Source organism: Choloepus didactylus, chromosome 2 (genome assembly GCF_015220235.1).
Source record: "Choloepus didactylus isolate mChoDid1 chromosome 2, mChoDid1.pri, whole genome shotgun sequence".
Lineage (NCBI taxonomy): Eukaryota > Metazoa > Chordata > Mammalia > Pilosa > Megalonychidae > Choloepus > Choloepus didactylus.
This window is the reverse complement of record NC_051308.1, coordinates 196,701,766-196,727,569: the sequence shown is the minus strand read 5'-3', so window position 1 is coordinate 196,727,569 and position 25,804 is coordinate 196,701,766. Positions and strand designations below refer to the sequence as shown.

The 25,804-nt window shown below is 38.1% G+C and overlaps 3 protein-coding genes across 3 annotated transcripts; all 3 read right to left on the bottom strand.

The window, feature by feature from the left end:
* Positions 1-15,834: 15,834 nt before the first annotated feature.
* Positions 15,835-16,097, bottom strand: LOC119527347 (40S ribosomal protein S29). The gene has a single exon (XM_037827258.1). It carries the CDS (start codon positions 16,084-16,086, stop codon positions 15,916-15,918), a length of 171 nt encoding a protein of 56 aa, XP_037683186.1. The 5' UTR covers positions 16,087-16,097; the 3' UTR covers positions 15,835-15,915.
* Positions 16,098-18,559: 2,462 nt separating this feature from the next.
* LOC119527346 (40S ribosomal protein S29) lies at positions 18,560-18,822 on the bottom strand. Its single transcript, XM_037827257.1, has one exon. It carries the CDS (start codon positions 18,809-18,811, stop codon positions 18,641-18,643), a length of 171 nt encoding a protein of 56 aa, XP_037683185.1. The 5' UTR covers positions 18,812-18,822; the 3' UTR covers positions 18,560-18,640.
* Positions 18,823-21,277: 2,455 nt separating this feature from the next.
* On the bottom strand, positions 21,278-21,548 carry LOC119527349 (40S ribosomal protein S29-like). Its single transcript, XM_037827259.1, has one exon. The coding sequence runs from the start codon at positions 21,527-21,529 to the stop codon at positions 21,359-21,361; it is 171 nt and encodes a 56-aa protein (XP_037683187.1). The 5' UTR covers positions 21,530-21,548; the 3' UTR covers positions 21,278-21,358.
* Between the last annotated feature and the right edge of the window lie 4,256 nt (positions 21,549-25,804).

Sequence of the window (25,804 nt, the reverse complement as noted above, 5' to 3'; positions counted from 1 at the left end):
TTTTTGTGTTACATCAGCTGGGTCCTGCCCCCCCCCCCCACCTTTTGTCAGGGAAGATATGCCCTTTATGGAATTATCTTCTACACTTGACTTCTTCCTTTGACTGTCTATTTTAACTCCATCCTTGCCTGGGTCAACAATGACAAGTGAAAATGCCTGAGGCTTTCTCTAATGAGCTACCTAAAATGACAGAGAAAAAAGAAAGAAATTCCCTTTTCAGAGCCAGTCCCCAGCCCCCCAGTACAGCAGTCAAGAACCAGAGGTGGGAAAAGGAAGGGACAAGATGGCAGCATAGAGAGGAGTGGAAGCTAAGTAGTCCCCCTGGAACAACTATAAAAAACCAGAAACAACTAGTAAATAACCCAGAATAACTGCGGGGGGACAAACGAGACCATCCATTAATCATACACCAACCTGAATTAGGAGGAATGCCCGAGAACACAGCATAAAATCTGTAAGTAAAACCTGCGGAACCAGGTCGGGAGACCCCCCTCCCCCATAGCCCGAGCTGCAAACCTCGTGGTGCCACAGAGAAGCTCTCTCCCAGCAAGCGAATATAGCTCAGCTGAGCTCCAACTGGGGTTTTAAGTAGTGAGTGTGAACTGCTCACTACAGGTACACAGCCCCAAAAAACAGACAGAGGCTTTGGGTGACGACTGACCTGGGAGAGCCGGAGGGTCGCCTTGGACTCGGTCTGAAGGGGACTATCTGTTTCTTTTTTGGCTCAGTGGGGAAAGCCCCAGTCATTTTCAGTTTCCAGAGCTGTGACTCTGGGAAGGGCGTAGACAGCACAAGCAGAGAGCGAGACCATTGAAATGCTAATGACCTCCACCTGGGGGGGTCTCTCTTCTCTAGGAGGAAAGGGGTGGGGCCCTTTCCATTCAGAACCAGACCCCAGAGCCTGGGGGAACACGGCCATACCTCCTCACACCAGTCAAGAATTATAGGCTAACAGGCATCACCTGCTGGGCAGGAAAGCACAGTGACCTGAGGCATCAAAGGGTAGAGCAATTTTCTAAGACACACCCTCAGGGAAACCAGATACTGAATATTTCTTCCCTCTGGGACCTGAGCCTGTTCTGGTCTGGGAAAACCTGATTTGGATAACCAAGGAAACCATGCCTAGACAACGGAAAATTACAACCTACACTAAGAAAAACAAAGTTATGGCCCAGTCAAAGGAACAAACGTACACTTCAACTGAGATACAGGAATTTAAACAACTAATGCTAAATCAACTCAAAAAGTTTAGAGAAGATATTGCAAAAGAGATAGAGGCTGTAAAGGAAGCACTGGACATGTATACGGCAGAAATCAAAAGTTCAAAAAACCTACTAGTAGAATCTATGGAAATGACAGGCACAACACAAGAGATGAAAGACGCAATGGAAACATCCAACAGCAGACCTCAAGAGGCAGAAGAAAACACTCAGGAACTGGAGAACAAAACACCTGAAAGCCTACACGCAAAGGAGCAGATGGAGAAAAGAATGAAAAAATATGAGCAACGTCTCCGGGAACTCAAAGATGAAACAAAGTACAATAATGTACGTATCATTGGTGTCCCAGAAGGAGAAGAGAAGGGAAAGGGAGCAGAAGCAATAATAGAGGAAATAATTAATGAAAATTTCCCATCTCTTATGAAAGACATAAAAGTACAGATCCAAGAAGCGCAGCGTACTCCAAACAGAAGAGATATGAATAGGCCTACGCCAAGACACTTAATAATCAGATTATCAAATGTCAAAGACAAAGAGAGAATCCTGAAAGCAGCAAGAGAATAGCGATCCATTACATACAAAGGCAGCTTAATAAGACTATGTGTGGATCTCTCAGCAGAAACCATGGAGGCAAGAAGGAAGTGGTGTGATATATTTAAGATACTGAAAGAGAAAAACCACCAAGCAAGAATCCTGTATCCAGCAAAGCTGTCCTTCAAATATGAGGGAGGGCTCAAAATATTTTCTGACAAAAAGACAATGAGAGACTATGTGAACAAGACACCTGCCCTACAGGAAATACTAAAGGGAGCACTACAGGGTGATAGAAGACAGGAGTGTGTGGTTTGGAACACAATTTTGGGAGATGGTAGCACAGCAATGTAAGTACACTGAACAAAGGTAACTATGAATACGGTTGAGAGAGGAAGATGGGGAGCATGTGAGACACCACAAGAAAGGAGGAAAGATAATGACTGGGACTGTGTAACTTGGTGAAATCTAGAGTATTCAACAATTGTGATAAAATGTACAAATATGTTCTTTTACGAGGGAGAACAAGCAAATGTCAACCTTGCAAGGTGTTAAAAATGGGGAGGCATTGGGGGAGGGATGCAATCAGCATAAACTAGAGACTGTACCTAATAGAATCATTGTATTATGCTTCCTTTAATGTAACAAAGGTGATATACCAAGGTGAATGCAGATAAGAGGGGGGGATAGGGGAGGCATGTTAGACACTTGACATTGGTGGTATTGTCTGATTCTTTATTCTACTTTGATTTAAGGTTATTTTTCCTTTTGCTGCTTCCTAGCTGTCAGTTTTTTTGTTTCCTCTTTCTTTTGCCTCTCTACCCTCTTTGACTCTCCCTCCTGCCTTGTGGAAGAAATGTAGATGCTCTTGCTTAGTATGAGCAGAATGTTCAATTAGGATGAACTTCAATGTTTGGAAATGAACAGGGGTGTTGGTAGCAAGATGTGAGAATAACTAACAGTGCCAAATGGTGTGTGAATGAGGTGGAAAGGGGAAGCTCAGAGTCATATATGTCACCAGAAGGAAAGTTGGAGGTCAAAAGATGGAAATGTGTAAAACTGAATCCTATGGTGGGCAATGTCCATGATCAACTGTACAAATACTAGAAATCACTTCATGAACCAGAACAAATGTATGACAATACAATTAGAAGTTAATAATAGAGGGGCATATAGGGAAGAACTATATACCTATTACAAACTATATTCTACAGTTAGTAGTATTTCAACATTTTTTCATAAACAGTAACAAGCGTACTATATCAATACTAGGAGTCAACAATTGAGGGGGGTTGTTTAGGGATGGGGAGGTTTAGAGTTTCCTTTTCTTTTTTTCTTTTTTCATCTTTCACTTTATTTCTTGTCTGGAGTAATGAAAAGTTTCTAAAAATTGAACGAAAATTAAGTGTGATGGATGCACAGGTGTATGAGGGTACCCAGGGGCAAGTGATTGTACACTTTGGATCTTTGGATAATTGTATGGTATCTGAACAATCTCAATAAAAATGGAAAAAAAATGCAAAAAAAAAAAAAAAAAAAAAAAAAAAAGAACCAGAGGTGGTACCTGGTTCTATGTACCCCTTTTCTTGGGACACAGCCCTTTTCCAGTATTCTAAGCTCAGCTGACTCCAAAAGCCTCTGTTTTTATTTATTTATGCATTTTTTTTTCTGTCAGCCCTGCTTCCTCTTTGCCAGGAGAAACCTCAGGGTGCCTTTCCTGCTTGCTCTGGGTTTATCTGTGCTCTTAGCTTATATTCTGTAGCCCAAATTTGTTAATTAAAACTTTAATTGAAGCTTCATTGAGCTATCTTTCCTTGCTCCTAGTAGACTGCTTCTTTTTCCCACAGGGAAGTATTCCAGCTCAACCTGCCATGCCAGTGGGGAGGAGTGCCAGCTCCTCAGTTTGGGGAGCTTTATCTACAGTTCTATGCTGCAGCCTCAGCCATTTCATCCATTCCAGACTGGTGTATGATGAGTGTCTGGTCACAGAGGTCCCCCAACAGTTTTTCCAGATTATTTACTAGTTTTTCCTGGCTATTTGCTAGTTGCTCTAGGAAACTAACTAAGTTCCACACCTCCCTATGCTGCCATCTTGCTCTGCCTCTGCCACAATCTATTCACAAAGCATCTTAGCAACAATTCTTCATGCCCCAATTCCCTTGTTGAGGGCCACATGTCATCTGTGTGCATGCAGGGGCTGCATCATCAGAACTCTGGAATTACGAGACTCAGAGCTTATACAGGATGGTTGACACATCCACTCTTTCCCTCCTCTGCAGGGAAAAGTGAGTCCTTTACACTGAAATGTAAACAAATCCTCTCTAGGAGAGAAAGAAGTGAAAGAGAAAATGATGTTTCCTAAGTTTTTAACCCTTGGAATGTAAGTAGCTCCAAGGGAGATAAGACTTTAAATCCCTCTGTAGCAATACATTATCTCTAATTTCAAAAGTATGTTTACTATTCAATAACCCTTTAACCCAAGGCCAGTGCACTTGCTAAAAAAAAAAAAAAAACCCAAACCATGCACAAACATCAAATGTTCATGGCCCAATAGTTACAAATAAGCAAGGAGGTAAGGTAAGGCAAGAATAAACCCTGTCGTGCTGGATAAGACTAAGAGAAATCACTATAAACCCTTATTTTAATATATGTACAAATATAGAGATACAGAAATAAAACATAGATATGTGTGTATACATGGGTTACTATATATGCACATATATACTAGCTCTGTCTGCTAAGGGGGCTTAAAAGAAGGAGTGGGCACACCTATACCTAGATCTTGGTTTCTAAATACCGTTCTCCCATAAAAGGAACCAGGGCTCCTGGAAGAAATGACTTATTTTAGAGCTGGGACAGAGAAAATACAATATGAGACTGCCTGCAGGATCTTGTAGTGCCAGAAAGTAAGTTTTCTTAAAAAGAAAAAAGGATGAGGATGTGCCAAAAAGACATAGGAGTGAAGCTGAATGAACTGCCAATGACAAAAAGAAATGGAATAGTTTCAGCAACAAAATAAATTACAACACTATTGGATTATAACCCAAGGAATAAAATAAATATCAATGAGACTATACTGATATAAATGATTGAATAGATAAATAAATGGGAGAGAAGGGACAAATCTTCTTTACAGAAGAATTCCAAATAATATATGTAGAAGGAATAAAAATAACCATTAGAACACCACAGTTATGTTTACTGCAGGCAAAATTCACTAATAATGCTAAATTTAAGGGTGAAGCTTTAGGAGAGAAATGGGATATTTGCAGACTCCTGGGTATCTTTCTGAGATTCTATATCTATCTACCTATCTATCTACCTATCTATCTGTCTATCTATCTATCTATCTATCATCTACTTCTGTGATGGTTTTAACATGTACATAGATTCTTTAATATTGCCTTCTCAGGAAATGGAGCTTAATTCCCCTCACCTTAAATATAGGGTGAATTTAGTAACTTGTTTCTAAAGAATAGAATATGGAAAGTGAAATTATTAACTTTACAATGGAAAACTGGCAGACATTACCTAATCAAATGATCACCAGTAATAAGTCATGCTGATATCATATACAACCTGATATGATATAATGAGAAGGACACTTCTCTTCTGTATTATTTTCCCCCAAATCCATAACCTCAGTGTAGTAGTTTGAATTATGTACCCCACTTTAGATATATTCTTAATCTTAATCTGTGTCATTGTGGGTGTGAACCCATTTTAAATAAGACCTCTTAAAGATATTATTTTTAGTTAAGGTGTGGCTCATCTAAATGAGAGTGGGTCTTAATTCAGATTATTGGAGGCCTTATAAATAGAAAGGCACAGGAAGGAACCAGAAGCAGAAGGTCAGAAAGAGAGGACATCCCATGTGATAGGAAAGCCAAGGAACCCCAAGGATTACTGGCAAGCCAGTACCTGAATGCTAGTGACCCTGGAAGCAAGCCTTCTAGCCTCTGAAACCATGAGACAATAAATTTCCATTGTTTAAGCCAACTTATTATGTGGTATTTGTCATAATAGCCCAGTAAACTAAGGCTCTTAGTCTAATCATGAGAAAACACAAGAAAACCCCAAATTAAGGGGCATTCTATAAGATACCTGATCAATATGCTTCAAAAATATCCAGTTGATGAAAGGCAAGGAAAGATCAAGAAACAGACGCTAAGGAGACATGATGCGCTATCATATGCATCAGGATCCTGAATTGGATCCTGAAGCAGAAAAGGGAAGTACATGGAAAAATTGGGAAAATTTGAATAATAGTAAATAGTATTGTATCAAAGTTAATTGTTAATGTACCATGGTTATTATGTAAGATGCTAACATCAGGGGAAGCTAGGTGAATTCTCTATATTATCATTGTAATTCTTCTATTAATCTAAAATTTTTCCAAAAAAAAAAAAAAAAAAGAAAATAGAAGAAAAGAAAAGAAAGAGCTGGTAACCTCAAAGGGAATTTTAATAGCAAAGAAGACCCCAAAGACAAGAATTACAAGATATCTGAGACATGTCAGCTTATGAAAAAAGACAATAGGCAGATGTGCTGGTTTGGAACTGTTAGGGACGCCAGAAGAGCAATGATCATTTAACCCAATCTTTTTGGATGGAAATGTTTGATTGACTGTATCCATGGAGATTTGACTCACCCAACTGTGGGTGATAACTCTGACTGAATTATCCCCATGGAGGTGTGGACCCACCCATTCAGGATGGATCTTGATTAGTTCACTGAATTATTTAACAGAGAAGTTAAGAGCCGACACAGACCCAGATGCTTACTGACACTTAGAGATAGTTGGAGATGCTGACAGAAGGATGTTTGGAGACGCTAAGCTAAGAGATGAAGCCCAGAGTTTGCCCCAGAGAAGCTAAGAGAGACCCAGAGACATTTTGGAGAGTGCCATTTTAAAATGCAACCTGGGAGCAAAGGAGCAGCAATCACCAGCCACGTGCCTTCCCAGCTGACAGAGGTATTCTGGATGCCATGGGCCCTTCTTCAGTAAATGTATCCTCTTGTTGATGCTTTACCTTTGACACTTTTATGGCCTTAGAATTTTAAATTTGTAACCAAATAAACCCCCTTTATAAAAGCCAATCCATTTCTGGTATTTTGCGTTAATGGCAGCATTAGTAAACCGGAACACCCACGTTTGCAGCTATGTATAATCCTAAGAAAAAAGAGCTAATAAAGAAAAGCAGAAGGGAAATTTAAAATATTCATAGCCAGTATCCTCAGAGAGATGAAGCAATTGGATCTGTGAAGCAAGAATAGAGTTAGAATAAATTATAGAACAAATAAATGAAAAATATAATTGTTGGAAAAAACCTCCAGCATATTGGTGAAAGATCAAAGTGGATCTGGCTGAAAATATACTTTTATATTTTCTTCTACTAGTTCTATTTTTTTAAAAAAGTAACAAAATCATAAGGTACAGAAGAATAAATCTTGAAAAGATGTGAAAATATTTGTGGAAAAAACTATGAATTTTATTGAAAAATATTAAAAGAGATCTAAATTTATGGAGGGTTATATCATTTTCTTTAATAGGAAGGCTGTAATATTAGCCTCAAATTAATCTTTTATGTTCATGAAATTCTAATCAAAACTCTAATAGAAAGTTTCAGAAAATTGACAAGCTGATTTTAAAACTAAATAGAAAGGACAAAAAATGACAGCAAGAGTAGAATACCCACATTTTTTTTTTCATTTTTAATTGAGGTATAATTTATCTATAGTGAACTGCCGAGTTCAATAAGATTTGGTGATTGCATAATCCATATAAGTCACACCATTCTAAAGTTATAGAATGTTTCTATCGCCCCAGAAAGATCACTCAAGCCACCCCTCCCCTGCAGAGACAACTACTGTTAATTTCTTTTACTTTAAGTTAGGTATGTCTGTTCTAGAACTTCATATAAATAATCTTCATATAGAGTATGTACAGTATGTACTATTGCATGTCTCGCTTCTTTCATTTAGCACATTCCAAATCCTGTGTTCATGTATATCAGCAGCTCATTCCTTTATATTACTGAGCATTATTACATTATATGGATATGCCACAATTTGATTATCCATTCTCTTTTTCATGTATATTTGGATTGTTTCCAGTTTTTGACAACTATGGATAAAGCTGCTATGAATATTTGTGTGCAAGTCTTTTTATAAACATTTCATTTCTCTTGGGTTAATACCTAGAAGTGGGATTGCGGGATCAGAGTGTAGATGTAAATTTAAATTTATAAGGAACTGAAAAACTTATTTCAATGGAATCATAATATGTTGCAATTTTTTTTGTACAAGAGTTATGATTGTTCCATATCTTCAACAACATTTAATGTTATCAATAGTTTTAATTTTGTACATGTTAAGTGGTAGTAGTGATAGCTTCCTGTTTAATTTGCATTTCTCTGACAATTAATGATGTTGAGGACCTTTTTTATGTGATTATTGACCATTAATATTTTTATTTTTGTGAAATAGACATTTCACATTTAAGCCTTTTGTCCATTTTTAAAAATAACAACTTTAAAAAAATTTTTTTATTGAGATTGTTCACATATCGTACAACTATCCAAAGATCCAAAGTATACAATCAATTGCCCATGTTACCATCATACAGCTGTGCATCCATCACCACAATTAATTTTTTTTTCAATTTTTAGAATTTTCATTACTCCAGAAAAGAAATAAGGACAAAAAAAAGGAAACGCCAATCCTCCCATACTTTTAACCACCCCCCCTCCATTATTGAGTCATAGTTTTGGTATAGTACATTTGTTACTGTTGATGAAAGAAAGTTAAAATACCACTAACTGTAGTAGATAGTTTGCAATAGGTATATATTTTTTTCCTATATGCTGCTCTATTATTGCCTTTTAGTTATAGTGTCATACATTTGTTCTAGTTCATAAGAGGGAGTTCTAGTATTTGTACAGTTAATCACAGACATTGTCCACCACAAGACTCACTGTTTTATAATTCCTATCTTTTAACCTCCACTTTCCTTCTTGTGACACACTTGACTCTGAGCTTACACTTTCCACAACCTTCACACAACATTCATCACTGTTAGTTATTCTCATAAGGTGCTGCCATCACCTCTGTCCATTTCCAAATGTTTAAGTTCACCCTAGCTGAAAATTCTGCTCATAATAAGCAACTGGTTTATATTCTTTAGCCTCACACTATATCCTGGTAACTTATATTTCATGTCTATGAGTTTACATATTATAATTAGTTCCTATCAGTGAGGCCCTGCAATATTTGTCCTTATGTGTCTGTCTTATTTCACTCAATATAGTGCCCTCAACCCATTTTTTTTTAAAGACGGTTTTGTTCCCACACCATACATTCTGTCCTAAGTAAACAATCATTGGCTCCCTGTATAGTCATGTATTTATGTATCCAGCACCATTACCACTATCTATATAGGAACATCTCCATTTCTTCCACAAAGAAAGAGGAAGAGTCAAAGAAGGTAGATAGACAAAAGAAAAAGAAAAAAGAGAGAAAAAAATGTGACAGCTAGAAAGCAACAAAAGGAAAGATAGCATTAAACTAAAGTAGAATAAAGAGTCAGACAATATCACCAATGCCAGGAGTCCCAAACCCTTCCCTTATGTCCCCGCCCCCGCCCTCGCCATATGCATTTAGCTTTGGTATATTGCCTTTGTTATATTAAAGGAAGCATAATACAATGTTTCTGTTAATTATAGTCTCTAGTTTGCATTGATTGTATTTTCCCCCCAATCCCATCCTATTTTTAACACCTTTCAATGTTGACATTCATTTGTTCTACCTCATACAAAAACATATTTGTACCTTTTATTACAATTGTTGAGTTTCCTAGGTTTCACTGAGTTATACAGTCTTTATCTTTCCTGTTTTCTCTTTCCTTCTGGTGTCCCACATGCTCCTAACCTTCCTCTTTCAACCATATTCACAGGCATCTTTGTTCAGTGTACTTACATTGCTGTGCTACTATCTCCCAAAATTGTTTTCCAAACCTCTCACTCCTGTCTGTTCCTTTCTGTCTGCAGTGCTTCCTTTAGTGTTTCCTGTAGAACAGGTATCTTGTTCACAAACTCTCTCATTGTCTGTTTGTCAGAGAATATTTTAAGCACTCCCTCATATTTGAAGGACAGTTTTGCCGAATATACAATTCCTGGTTGGTGGTTTTTCTCTTTCAGTATCTTAAATATATCACACCACTTCCTTCTTGCCTCCATAGTTTCCACTGAAAAATCTGCACATAGTCTTACCAAGCTTCCTTTGTATGTGATGGATCACTTTTTTCTTGCTGCTTTCAGGATTCTCTTTATCTTTGGCATTTGATTATCTGATTATTAAGTGTCTTGGTGTAAGCCTATTCAGATCTTTTCTGTTTGGGGTATGCTGTACTTCTTGGATCTGTAATTTTGTCTTTCATAAGAGATGGGAAATTTTCATTGACTGTTTCCTTTAGTATTGCGTCTGCCCCTTTTCCCTTCCCTTTTTCTTCTGGGACACCAATGACATGTACATTCCTTCATTTTGTTTTGTCCTTAAGTTCCCAGAGATGTTGCTCATATTTTTCCATTTTTTTATCTATCTGCTCTTTTGTGTATAGGCTTTCAGGTGCATTGTTCTCCAGTTCCTGAGTGTTTATTCTGCCTCTTGAGATATGCTGTTGTATGTCTCCATTGTGTTTTTCATCTCTTGTGTTGTGCCTTTCATTTCCATAGATTCTGCCAATTGTTTTTCAAACTTTCAATTTCTACCTTATGTATGCCCAGTGCTTTCCTTATATGCTTCATCTCTTTTGCCGTATCTTCCTTAAACTTTTTGAATTGATTTATGATTAGTTGTTTAAATTCCCATATCTCAGTTGAAGTTGTAAGTTTTTCCTTTGACTGGGCCATAACTTTGTTTTTCTTAGTGTAGGCTGTACTTTTCTGTTGTCTAGGCATCTGATTTCCTTGGTTGCCCCATCAGGTTTTCCCAGACCAGAACAGGCTAAGGTCTCAGAAGGAGGCAATAGTATCACATCTCCCTGAGGGTGTGTCTTAGAAGATTGGTATACCCTGTGAAGCCTAAGTCACTGTGCTTTTCTGCCCAGCAGGTGGCACCTGTCAGCCTGTAGCTCCAGACTGGTATAAGGAGGTGTGGCCCATGACTGTTTTCCCCCAGGCAATGGTGTCTGGTTCTGAATGGAAGGCAGGTAGTAGAGCTTGGCACCACCTTCTTCCTCTTATGGAAAATACACCCCCTAGGGAGAGGTCATTTACCTTGAATAGTTTCTCTGCCTTTGCTATCTCCACCCTTGCCCGGGTCAGAGCAGTGGGAACTGAAAATGGCTGAGGCTTTCTCCACTGAGCCGAAAAAGGCACAGAAAACCCCTTCAGGGCCAGTACATGGCCACCCTCTGGCTCTCCAAGGTCAATCATCACCAAAAGCTTCTGTCTGCTTGCTAAGGATCCATATCTTGTATTGAGCAGTCCAAGTTTGTTAATTAAAACCCCAGTTGGAGCTCAGCTGAGCTATATGCACTTGCTCGGGAGAGTCCTGCTCTCTAGCACTGGGAGACTTTGCAGTTCGGGTAGTGGGGGGGGGGGGTCCCAGCTTGGATCTGCAATTTTTACTCACAGATTTTATCCTGCAATCTTGGGCATTCCTCCCAATTCAGGTTGGTGTTTGATGAGTGGTTGGTCGCATTTGTCCCCCTGCAGTTATTCCAGATTATTTACTAGTTGTTCCTGGTTGTTTTTTAGTTGTTCCAGGGGGACAAACTAGCTTCCACGCCTCACTATGTCACCGTCTTCTTCCCAAAAATAACAAACTTTTTGAGAAATAATCCACATACCATATAATCAACTATTTAAATGTATGATTCATTATTTTTGGTATAGTCACAGAGTTGTGCAACCTTCAACACAATCAATTTTAAAATATTTCGATTTGTCCCCAAAGGAAATCCCATACCTGTTAGCAGTCACTCCCCATTTTCCCCCAACCCTCCCCCACTGCCCAGCCCTAAGAAGCTAATAATATTTTCTGTCTATAGATTTGCCTTTTCTGGTCATTTCATATAATTGAAATTATATAACATGTGACCTTTTGTGCCTGATTTTTTCACTTAGTATGATGTTTTAAAGGTTCATCCTTATTGTTGCATTTATCAGTACTTCATTCCTTTTGATATCTGAATAATATTCCATTGTATGGATATACCTTATTTTTTATCCATTCATCAGTTGATGGACATTTGGGTTATTACCACCTTTGGCTATTATGAATAATCCTGGTACGAATTCGTGTATAAGTTTTTGTATGGATATGTTTTCATTTCTCATGGATATACTGAAGTGTGGAATCACTGGGCTCTGTTGTAACTCTATGTTTAGCAATTTAAAGATCTGCTAGATTGTTTTCCAAAGCAGCCACACCATTTCACGATCCACTGTATAGTGTAAGAAGGTTTATATTTCTTCACATCCTTACCAACAATTGTTATTATCTTTTCTATTATAGCCATGCCTATTTTTAACTGGCCTGTTTGTCTTCTTATTTTTGAGGTATAAGGTATTATTTATTTGAATACTAGTCCTTTGTCAGATATCTATCCAAATCCATCCATCCATATCTCTATCTTTCTATCATCATCTGTCATTTATCTAATCAGTTTTGCAGGTATTTTTGACAAGCATGTGGCTAGCCTGTTGATTTTCTTAATAATGTCCTTTAATAAGAAGAAGTTTTTTAAGTTTTTGACAAAGCTAATTTTATCTGTTTTTTCTGTTTTGGTTTTCTAGGTCCACTCTGCAAAAATTTTGCCTACTCCATGATCATGAAAATATTCTATTATGTTTTCTTCTAAGAGCTTTATAAGCTTTAGCCTTTATATTTAGAGGTATTATCCATCTCAAATAAATTTTTTGTGAATGGTGCGAGTTATGGTTAGATTTTAACTTTGTCCAAATAAATGGTATGGCTCCAGTACTATTTTCCTTTAATTTTATTGAGATTGTTCACATACCATACAATCATCCAAAGATCCAAAGTGCACAATCAACTGCCCACAGTACCATCATACAGCTGTACATCCATCACCATGATTAATATTTTTTTTCAATTTTTGGAACATTTTCTTTACTCCAGAAAAGAATTAAAGACAAAAAAGAAAACTCGGATCCTCCCATATGCCTAACCCCCCCCCCCTTAATTGACTCATAGTATTGGTAGAGTACATTTGTTACTGTTGATGAAAGAATGTTAAAATACTAACTGTAGTACATAGTTTGCAATAGGTATTTTGCAATAGGTATATTTTTTCTCTATATACCCTTCTATTATTGACTTTTAGTTATAGTGTCATACATTTTTTCTAGTTCATGAGAGAGATTTCTAATATTTGTACAATTAGTCACGGACATTGTCCACTACAAGATTCACTGTTTTATACATTCCCATATTTTAATGTCCAACTGTCCTGGTGACATACATGACTCTGGGCTTTCCCTTTCTGCCACATTCATACACTATTCAGCACTGTTAGTTATTCTCACAATAACATGCTACTGTCACCTCTGTCCATTTCCGAACACTTAAATTCAACCTTGTTAAACATTCTGCTCATAATAAGCAACCTTCCCCAGTATTTAGCCTCATTCTATATCCTGGTAACTTATATTTTATGTCTATGAGTTTACATATTATAATTAGTTCCTATCAATGAGACCATACAATATTTGTCCTTATGTGTCTGACTTATTTCACTCAATATAGTGCCCTCAAGGTTTCTTCATCACCCATTTTTTAAGACAGTTTTGTTCTCTCACCATACATTTCATCCTAAGTAAACAATCGATGGTTTCCTGTATAATCATGTATTTATGCATTCACCACCATCATCGCTATCCATATGAGGACATCTCAATTTCTTCCACAAAGAAGGAGGAAGAGTCAAAGAAGGTAGATAGACAAAAGAAAAAGAAATAAAAAAATGACATTGAAAAAGCAACAAAAGGAAAGATGGAATTAATCTTGAGTACAATAAAAGAATCAGACAATATCACCAATGCCAAGAGTCCCATACCCCTCCCTTATGTCCCCCCCTTATAGGCAATTAGCTTTGGTATATTGCCTTTGTTACATTAAGGAAAGCATAATACAATGTTTCTGTTAAGTATAGTTTCTAATTTGCATTGACTGTATTTTTTCCCCAATACCACCCCATTTTTTTTCCTTTTTTAAAATTTTTTTTAAATTTTTTTTATTAAATTCAGTTTTATTGAAATACATTCACACACAATACAATCATCCATGGTATACAATCCACTGTCCACAGTATGATAACATAGTTATGCGTTCATCACCACAATCTCTCTCTGAACATTTTCCTTACATCAGAAAGAACCAGAACAAGAATAAAAAAATAAAAGTGAAAGAAGAACACCCGAATCATCCCCCCATCCCACCCCATTTGTCCTTTAGTTTTTTTTTTTTTAATCATCATTTTATTGAGATATATTCACATACCACTCAGTCATACAAAACAAATTGTACTTTCGATTGTTTACAGTACCATTACATAGTTGTACATTCATCACCTAAATCAATCCCTGACACCTTCATTAGCACACACACAAAAATAACAAGAATAATAATTAGAGTGAAAAAGAGCAATTGAAGTAAAAAAGAACACTGGGTACCTTTGTCTGTTTGTTTCCTTCCCCTACTTTTCTACACATCCATCCATAAACTAGACAAAGTGGAGTTTGGTCCTTATGGCATTCCCAATCCCATTGTCACCCCTCATAAGCTACATTTTTATACAACTGTCTTCGAGATTCATGGGTTCTGGGTTGTAGTTTAATAGTTTCAGGTATCCACCACCAGCTACCCCAATTCTTTAGAACCTAAAAAGGGTTGTCTAAAGTGTGCGTAAGAGTGCCCACCAGAGTGACCTCTCGGCTCGTTTTGGAATCTCTCTGCCACTGAAGCTTATTTCATTTCCTTTCACATCCCCCTTTTGGTCAAGAAGATGTTCTCCATCCCACGATGCCGGGTCTACATTCCTCTCCGGGAGTCATATTCCACGTTGCCAGGGAGATTCACTCCCCTGGGTGTCTGGTCCCACGTAGAGGGGAGGGCAGTGATTTCACCTTTCAAGTTGGCTTAGCCAGAGAGAGAGGGCCACATCTGAGCAACAAAGAGGCATTCAGGAGGAGACTCTTAGGCACAAATATAGGGAGGCCTAGCCTCTCCTTTGCAGCAACCGTCTTCCCAAGGGTAAAACTTATGGTAGAGGGCTCAACCCATCAAACCACCAGTCCCCTATGTCTGTGGTCATGTTAGCAACCATGGAGGTGGGGTAGGCGAATACCCCTGCATTCTCCACAGGCTCCTCAAGGGGGCACTACATCTTTTTTTTTTTTTCCTTGTTTGTCTTTTTTCTTTTTTTTTTTTTTTTAACTTTCCCTTCTTTTTTAAATCAACTGTATGAAAAAAAAAGTTAAAAAGAAAACAAACATACAATAAAAGAACATTTCAAAGAGACCATAACAAGGGAGTAAGAAAAAGACAACTAACCTAAGATAACTGCTTAACTTCCAACATGTTCCTACTTTACCCCAAGAAAGTTACATAATATAGCAACATTTCAGTGAACTTGTTCCTACTACATCCATCAGAAATTAACAGACCATAGTCATTTCTGGGCATCCCCAGAACGTTAAATAGCTTATCTGTTCTTCTTGGATTATTGTTCCCCCTTCCTTAATTGCTCTCTACTGCTAGTTCCCCTACATTCTACATTATAAACCATTTGTTTTACATTTTTCAAAGTTCACATTAGTGGTAGCATATAATATTTCTCTTTTTGTGCCTGGCTTATTTCGCTCAGCATTATGTCTTCAAGGTTCATCCATGTTGTCATATGTTTCACCAGATCGTTCCTTCTTACTGCCGCGTAGTATTCCATCGTGTGTATATACCACATTTTATTTATCCACTCATCTGTTGAAGGACATTTGGGTTGTTTCCATCTCTTGGCAATTGTGAATAATGCTGCTATGAACATTGGCGTGCAGATATCTTCTAGGTTTTATTTTATATACAAAGAGCCAGCATTGCTTCCATAGCCAGGTACATGTCGTGGAAGATCAAGGAAGATCACTTAGTCCAACTTGATGAAGCCTATATCCTTCGCGTACTGACGGAAACACTGGCGGCACATATTGAGGCCGTATTTCCGGATCAGACCGTGCCGGTTTGAGCAGACACGGCAAGAGCGAGAACCCTGGCCGAATTTTCGGGGATGACTCCAGTAGAGCTGCTGGTGACCCATCTTCCAGGGATGCAACGAGGAAAAGGCTGTCCTTTAGTTTTTTTTTTTTTTTTTTAATTCAGTTTTATTGAAATATATTCACAAACCATACAGTCATCCATGGTATACAATCAACTGTTCACAGTATGATCATATAGTTATGCGTTCATCACCACAATCTATTTCTGAACATTTTCCTTACATCAGAAAGAATCAGAATAAGAATAAAAAATAAAAGTGAAAAGAGAATACCCAAACCATCCCCCCATCCCACCCTATCTGTCATTTAGTTTTTACTCCCATTTTTCTACTGATTTTTTTTCAATTTTTTAACTTTGTTTATCAGAAAATTAAAAACAAACAGGCAAACAACAACCAAAAAAACCCCACAACATTTCAAACAAAGCAATGGATTAAGGAAAACAAATAACCTAAAATAATTACTTTGCTTCCAATATGTTCCTACCATACCCCAAGAAAATTAATAAACCATGTCCAAACACAGGAGTAAGAAAAACAAATAATCTAAAATAACTACATTGCTTCCAACATGTTCCTACCATACCCCAAGAAAATTAACAACCCCTAAGAAAACAAAGGAATAAGAGAAAAAAAAACCTAAAATAACTCTATTGCTTCCAACATGATCTTACTATATCCAAGAAAGTTTACAAACCATAATCATTCCTGAGCATTCCCATAACATTGAGATTACCCTCCATAGTTTATCTGTTCTTATTAGATTATCATTCCCCCTCCACTAATTGGTATCTCTAGGTCCCCTACATTCTACAGTATAAAACATTGTACAATTTTCACAGAATTCACATTAGTGGTAACATACAATATCTCTCTTTTTGTGCCTGGCTTATTTTGCTCAGCATTATGTCTTTTTTTTTTTTTTTTAATCTTCATTTTATTGAGATATATTCATATACCACGCAGTCATACAAAACAAATCGTACTTTCGATTGTTCACAGTACCATTACATAGTTGTACATTTATCACCCAAATCAATCCCTGACATCTTCATTAGCACACACACAAAAATAACAAGAATAATAATTAGAGTGAAAAAGAGCAATTGAAGTAAAAAAGAACACTGGGTACCTTTGTCTGTTTGTTTCCTTCCCCTATTTTTCTACTCATCCATCCATAAACTAGACAAAGTGGAGTGTGGTCCTTATGGCTTTCCCAATCCCCTTGTCACCCCTCATAAGCTACATTTTTATACAACTGTCTTCGAGATTCATGGGTTCTGGGTTGTAGTTTGATAGTTTCAGGTATCCACCACCAGCTACCCCATTTCTTTAGAACCTAAAAAGGGTTGTCTAAAGTGTGCGTAAGAGTGCCCACCAGAGTGACCTCTCGGCTCGTTTTGGAATCTCTCTGCCACTGAAGCTTATTTCATTTCCTTTCACATCCCCCTTTTGGTCAAGAAGATGTTCTCCATCCCACGATGCCGGGTCTACATTCCTCCCCGGGAGTCATATTCCACGTTGCCAGGGAGATTCACTCCCCTGGGTGTCTGGTCCCACGTAGGGGGGAGGGCAGTGATTTCACCTTTCAAGTTGGCTTAGCCAGAGAGAGAGGGCCACATCTGAGCAACAAAGAGGCATTCAGGAGGAGACTCTTAGGCACAAATATAGGGAGGCCTAGCCTCTCCTTTGCAGCAACCGTCTTCCCAAGGGTAAAACTTATGGTAGAGGGCTCAACCCATCAAACCACCAGTCCCCTATGTCTGTGGTCATGTTAGCAACCATGGAGGTGGGGTAGGCGAATACCCCTGCATTCTCCACAGGCTCCTCAAGGGGGCACTACATCTTTTTTTTTTTTCCTTGTTTGTCTTTTTTCTTTTTTTTTTTTTTTAACTTTCCCTTCTTTTTTAAATCAACTGTATGAAAAAAAAAGTTAAAAAGAAAACAAACATACAATAAAAGAACATTTCAAAGAGACCATAACAAGGGAGTAAGAAAAAGACAACTAACCTAAGATAACTGCTTAACTTCCAACATGTTCCTACTTTACCCCAAGAAAGTTACATAATATAGCAACATTTCAGTGAACTTGTTCCTACTACATCCATCAGAAATTAACAGACCATAGTCATTTCTGGGCATCCCCAGAACGTTAAATAGCTTATCTGTTCTTCTTGGATTATTGTTCCCCCTTCCTTAATTGCTCTCTACTGCTAGTTCCCCTACATTCTACATTATAAACCATTTGTTTTACATTTTTCAAAGTTCACATTAGTGGTAGCATATAATATTTCTCTTTTTGTGCCTGGCTTATTTCGCTCAGCATTATGTCTTCAAGGTTCATCCATGTTGTCATATGTTTCACCAGATCGTTCCTTCTTACTGCCGCGTAGTATTCCATCGTGTGTATATACCACATTTTATTTATCCACTCATCTGTTGAAGGACATTTGGGTTGTTTCCATCTCTTGGCAATTGTGAATAATGCTGCTATGAACATTGGCGTGCAGATATCTTCTAGGTTTTATTTTATATACAAAGAGCCAGCATTGCTTCCATAGCCAGGTACATGTCGTGGAAGATCAAGGAAGATCACTTAGTCCAACTTGATGAAGCCTATATCCTTCGCGTACTGACGGAAACACTGGCGGCACATATTGAGGCCGTATTTCCGGATCAGACCGTGCCGGTTTGAGCAGACACGGCAAGAGCGAGAACCCTGGCCGAATTTTCGGGGATGACTCCAGTAGAGCTGCTGGTGACCCATCTTCCAGGGATGCAACGAGGAAAAGGCTGTCCTTTAGTTTTTTTTTTTTTTTTTTTAATTCAGTTTTATTGAAATATATTCACAAACCATACAGTCATCCATGGTATACAATCAACTGTTCACAGTATGATCATATAGTTATGCGTTCATCACCACAATCTATTTCTGAACATTTTCCTTACATCAGAAAGAATCAGAATAAGAATAAAAATAAAAGTGAAAAGAGAATACCCAAACCATCCCCCCATCCCACCCTATCTGTCATTTAGTTTTTACTCCCATTTTTCTACTGATTTTTTTTCAATTTTTTAACTTTGTTTATCAGAAAATTAAAAACAAACAGGCAAACAACAACCAAAAAAACCCCACAACATTTCAAACAAAGCAATGGATTAAGGAAAACAAATAACCTAAAATAATTACTTTGCTTCCAATATGTTCCTACCATACCCCAAGAAAATTAATAAACCATGTCCAAACACAGGAGTAAGAAAAACAAATAATCTAAAATAACTACATTGCTTCCAACATGTTCCTACCATACCCCAAGAAAATTAACAACCCCTAAGAAAACAAAGGAATAAGAGAAAAAAAAACCTAAAATAACTCTATTGCTTCCAACATGATCTTACTATATCCAAGAAAGTTTACAAACCATAATCATTCCTGAGCATTCCCATAACATTGAGATTACCCTCCATAGTTTATCTGTTCTTATTAGATTATCATTCCCCCTCCACTAATTGGTATCTCTAGGTCCCCTACATTCTACAGTATAAAACATTGTACAATTTTCACAGAATTCACATTAGTGGTAACATACAATATCTCTCTTTTTGTGCCTGGTTTATTTTGCTCAGCATTATGTCTTTTTTTTTTTTTTTAATCTTCATTTTATTGAGATATATTCATATACCACGCAGTCATACAAAACAAATCGTACTTTCGATTGTTCACAGTACCATTACATAGTTGTACATTTATCACCCAAATCAATCCCTGACATCTTCATTAGCACACACACAAAAATAACAAGAATAATAATTAGAGTGAAAAAGAGCAATTGAAGTAAAAAAGAACACTGGGTACCTTTGTCTGTTTGTTTCCTTCCCCTATTTTTCTACTCATCCATCCATAAACTAGACAAAGTGGAGTGTGGTCCTTATGGCTTTCCCAATCCCCTTGTCACCCCTCATAAGCTACATTTTTATACAACTGTCTTCGAGATTCATGGGTTCTGGGTTGTAGTTTGATAGTTTCAGGTATCCACCACCAGCTACCCCATTTCTTTAGAACCTAAAAAGGGTTGTCTAAAGTGTGCGTAAGAGTGCCCACCAGAGTGACCTCTCGGCTCCTTTTGGATTCTCTCTGCCACTGAAGCTTATTTCATTTCCTTTCACATCCCCCTTTTGGTCAAGAAGATGTTCTCCGTCCCACAATGCCAGGTCTACATTCCTCCCCGGGAGTCATATTCCACGTTGCCAGGGAGATTCACTCCCCTGGGTGTCTGATCCCACGTAGGGGGGAGGGCAGTGATTTCACCTTTCAAGTTGGCTTAGCTAGAGAGACAGGGCCACATCTGAGCAACAAAGAGGCATTCAGGAGGAGGCTCTTAGGCACAACGTTAGGGAGGCCTAGCCTCTCCTTTGCAGCAACCGTCTTCCCAAGGGTAAAACCTGTGGTAGAGGGCTCAACCCATCAAACCACCAGTCCCCTATGTCTGTGGTCATGTTAGCAACCATGGAGGTGGGGTAGGAGAATACTCCTGCATTCTCCACAGGCTCCTCAAGGGGGCACTGCATCTTTTTTTTTTCCTTGTTTTTTTTTTTTTTTTTTTTTTTTTAACTTTCCCTTCTTTTTTAAATCAACTGTATGAAAAAAAAGTAAAAAAGAAAACAAACATACAATAAAAGAACATTTTAAAGAGACCATAACAAGGGAGTAAGAAAAAGACAACTAACCTAAGATAACTGCTTAACTTCCAACATGTTCCTACTTTACCCCAAGAAAGTTACCTAACATAGCAACATTTCTGTGAACTTGCTCCTACTATATCCATCAGAAATTAACAGACCATAGTCATTCCTGGGCATCCCCAGAATGTTAAATAGCTTATCTGTTCTTCTTGGATTATTGTTCCCCCTTCCTTAATTGCTCTCTATTGCTAGTTCTCTTACATTATACATTATAAGCCATTTGTTTTATATTTTTCAAAGTTCACATTAGTGGTAGCATATAATATTTCTCTTTTTGTGCCTGGCTTATTTCGCTCAGCATTATGTCTTCAAGGTTCATCCATGTTGTCATATGTTTCACGAGATCGTTCCTTCTTACTGCCGCGTAGTATTCCATCGTGTGTATATACCACATTTTATTTATCCACTCATCTGTTGAAGGACATTTGGGTTGTTTCCATCTCTTGGCAATTGTGAATAATGCTGCTATGAACATTGGCGTGCAGATATCTTCTAGGTTTTATTTTATATACAAAGAGCCAGCATTGCTTCCATAGCCAGGTACATGTCGTGGAAGATCAAGGAAGATCACTTAGTCCAACTTGATGAAGCCTATATCCTTCGCGTACTGACGGAAACACTGGCGGCACATATTGAGGCCGTATTTCCGGATCAGACCGTGCTGGTTTGAGCAGACGCGGCAAGAGCGAGAACCCTGGCCGAATTTTCGGGGATGACTCCAGTAGAGCTGCTGGTGACCCATCTTCCAGGGATGCAACGAGGAAAAGGCTGTCCTTTAGTTTTTATCCCCATTTTTCTACTCATCCATACACTAGATAAAGGGGGTGTGATCCACAAGGTCTTCATAATCACACTGTCACCCCTTGTAATCTACATTATTACATAATTGTCTTCAGGAGTCCAGACTGCTGGGTTGGAGTTTGGTAGTTTCAGGTATTTACTTCTAGCTATTCCAATACATTACAACCTAAGATGTGTTATCTATATAGTGTGTAAGAATGTCCACCAGAGTGACCTCTCAACTCCATTTGAAATCTCTCAGCCACTGAAACTATTTCGTCTCATTTTGCATCCCCCTTTTGGTCAAGAAGATACTCTCAGTCCCACAATGCGAGGTCCACATTCATCCCCGGGAGTCATATTCTGCATTGCCAGGGAGATTTACACCCCTGGGAGTCGAGTCCCACGTAGGGGGGTGGGCAGCGAGTTCACCTGTCAAGATGGCTATAGTTAGAGAGAGAGAGGCCACATCTGAGCAACAAAGAGGTACTCAGGGGGAGACTCTTAGGCACAATTATATGCAAGTTTAGCCTCTCCTTTGCAGTAACGAGCTTCCTAAGGGCAAGCCGCATGATCGAGGGCTCAGCACATCAAACCGCCAGTCCCAATGTTTGTGACGACATCAACACCAGTCCAGGTGAGGAAGTCCAACACATCCGCACCTTCCCCCAGATCCTCAGGGCTGGGGAGGGGGAGGCTGTAAATATATTTTTTATTATCTGCCCAAATTACTCTGGGATGTGTCACTATTTCACTCCAGACTATACTAACCTACTGTATCTCACTTCCTATTCAAAGTTCCATGCAATTGTGGTGTTTGAACAAATCGACCGTAGAGTTGTACTGTTAAGAAAATTTAGATCCTGTACCAAATAGATATCTCTTCCCTTGGTCTCATATGGAAGTTGAAGTTTTAAAACACAGTCAGTTTCAACCTTTACCCTTTGGCCTGGCTTGCCCTGGTCTTAACCAGACCTGCTTCATTTATATCACTAATTGAAGTCTGGGCGCTTTTTCAGCTTTTTTTTTTTTTTTTTTTTTTTTTCAACAGTGGCTGTGTGCACTAATACTGACATTCCTATCTGCCGAGCTCTAGCTCTGAGTTGCAGGTGTCTCAGAGATATGCATTGTTCCAGAGACCAATCAGGTTATACACTAAGGGATCAGCATCTCAAAGTTTAGAGACAGGCCTTACAATTCAGAGATAGAGTTAACTGCTGTAAGAGCTTACAATCTAGGGACTATCACAATAATTATGTCCATGGTCAGGCTATGTTCTATGATTCAATTCTGAGTTTACACATTGTAGTTAGTCCATATTGGTGAGGCATTAAAGTGTTTGCCTTTATTTCTGGTGTACTTCACTCGAATACTGTGTACAGGATCCATTCACCTCATTGTGTGTCTCACAGCTTCACTCCTTCTTGTAGTTGCTCAGTGTTCCACTGTATGCATACACCACAGTACACCATTCCATTTTTCAGTCAATGTACCCTTAGGTCATCTGCACTCTTTGCAAATCATGATTACTGCCTCCATGAACACCAGTTTGCAAATGTTCATTCATGTCTCTGCTCTCAGATCTTCAAATGACATACCCTATAATGAGGTTGCAGGACCTTTTGGTCCCCACATACTTAACTTTTTGAGGAACAACCACACTGACCTTCAGAAAGGCTATACCATTCTACCTGCTCATCAACAGTAGATAGGTACATCCCTCTCACCATGTTTTCTCCAACATTTTTACTCCTATGTATATATTTTCCTACAATTTTATAGAGTTATATTCACGTACCATACATTTATCCACAGTGTACAATCAGTTGTTCATGGTATCATCACAAAGTTGTACATTTATCACCACAATCAGCACTTGAACATATTGATTACTACAAGAAAAAAATGCTTTTTTTTTTTTAGCAAATAACACCACTACCAAGAATCCCATATTCCTCCCCTATATTCCCCTCTCATATACATTTAGCATTGGCATATTGCCTTTGTTACATTTAATGAAGGTATATTACAATGTTACTGTTGACCATAGACTCCAGTTTGCTTTGATTATGTTTTTTCCTGAATACCATCCTTTTTCAACTCTCTACATGGTTGATATTCATTTGCTTTCCCACATGCAAAAATATTTTTATGTTTGTATATTTAGTAACAGTCATTGGCCACTCCAGTTTTTGCCACGTTATACAGTCCCAGTCTTTATCATCTATCTTTACCTCTGGTGTCATACATTCTCCTATCCCACCTCTTTCACCTTTACTCACAGACATCTTTGTTCAGTGTACTTACAATACTGTGCTACCATCACACAGTATTATGCTATCTATTTCTGGATCTATGCAATCAATCCTAAACATTCTGTAGTCCTTCAGCATCAGATGGTTGGTCACTGCCCTCTTTCTATCTCCTGGTAGCCTGTGTTGTCAGCTTTTAACTCTCAAAGTTTGTTCATTAATGTCTGTTCATATTAGTGAGACCATACAGAATCTGTCCTTTTGTTTCTGGCTAACTTCACTCAACATAATGTCCTCAAGTTTCATCCACATTATTACATGATCCATGTCTTTGTTCTGTCTTAAAGCTGCATAATATTCCATCATGTGTATATACCACAGTTTGTTTATCCACTCGTCCTTTGATGGACATTTGGGCTGTTTCCATCTCTTGGCAATTGTGAATAATGCTGCAGTAAACATCGGTTTACAAATGTCTGTTTGTGTCTTAAGTTTCAGTTCCTCTGAGTACATACCTAGCAATGGAATAGCTGGGTCATATGGCAAATCTATATTTAGCTTCCTGAGGAAACTCCACACTGTCTTCCAGAGTGGTTGCACCATTCTACATTCCTACCAACAATGAATAAGTGTGCCTCTTTCTCCACATCCTCTCCAGCACTTGTCATTTTCTGTTTTTTGGATAATGGCCATTCTGGTAGGTGTGAGATGATATCTCATTGTGGTTTTGATTTGCATTTCCTTAATAGCCAGTGAAGTTGAGCATTTTTTCGTATGTTTTTGAGCCATTTGTATTTCCTCTTCAGAAAAATGTCTGTTCATGTCTTTTGCCCATTTTTAAATTGGATTGTTTGTCTTTCTGTTATTGAGATGCAGGATTCCTTTATATATTCGGGATATTAAACCCTTATCTGATATGTGGTTTGCAAATATCATCTCCCATTGTGTAGGTTACCTTTTTACTCTTCTGACAAAGTCCTTTGATGTACAAAAGTGTTTGATTTTGAGGAGATCCCATTTGTCTATTTGTTCTTTGGTTGCTCGTGCCTTGGGTGTGAGGTCTAAGAAACCACTTCCTATCACAAGATCTTTAAGATATTGCCCTACATTTTCTTCTAAGAGTTTTATGGTCTTGGTGCTAATGTTTAGGTCTTTGATCCACTTTGAGTTAATTTTGATATAAGGTGTGAGATGGGCATCCTCTTTCATTCTTTTGGAAATGGATATCCAGTTCTCCAAACACCATTTATTGAACAGGCTGCTCTTTCCCAGTTGCTTCAGCTTCACTGCCTTATCAAAGATCAGTTGTCCATAGATGCGAGGGTCTACTTCTGAACACTCAATTCGATTCCATGGGTCAGTATATCTGTCCTTATGCCAGTACCATGCTGTTTTGAGCACTGTAGCTTTGTAATATGCTTCAAAGTCAGGTAGTGTGAGACCTCCCACTTCATTCCTCTTTCTCAAGATATTTTTGGCTATTCGGGATACCTTACCCTTCCAAATAAATTTAGTTATTGGTTTTTCTATTTCTGTAAAGTAAGTTGTTGGGATTTGAATTGGTATTGCATTGAATCTGTAAATCAGTTTAGGTAAAATTGCCATCTTAACTATATTTAGTCTTCCAATCCATGAACATGGTATGTTCTTCCATTTTTTTTAGTTCTTGTTCAATTTCTCTTAGCAGTTTCTTATAATTTTCTATGTAAAGGTCTTTTGTGTCCTTGGTTAAGTTTGTTCCTAAATACTTGATTCTTTTGGTTGCTATTGTAAATGGGATTTTTTTCTTGATTTCATCCTCTTGTTGCACATCACTTGTGTATAGGAATACTACAGATTTTTGCATGCTGATCTTGTAGCCTGCTACTTTGCTGTATTCATTGACTAGTTCTAGTAGCTTTGCAGTAGATTTTTCTGGATTTCCTACATATAGAATCATGTCATCTGCAAATAGTGAAAGTTTTACTTCTTCCTCTCCAATTTGG

Bases quoted from the DNA above. Each gene is read 5' to 3' on its own strand.
- LOC119527349 (XM_037827259.1), bottom strand. From the start codon at position 21,529: ATGGGTCACCAGCAGCTCTACTGGAGTCATCCCCGAAAATTCGGCCAG.
- LOC119527346 (XM_037827257.1), bottom strand. From the start codon at position 18,811: ATGGGTCACCAGCAGCTCTACTGGAGTCATCCCCGAAAATTCGGCCAG.
- LOC119527347 (XM_037827258.1), bottom strand. From the start codon at position 16,086: ATGGGTCACCAGCAGCTCTACTGGAGTCATCCCCGAAAATTCGGCCAG.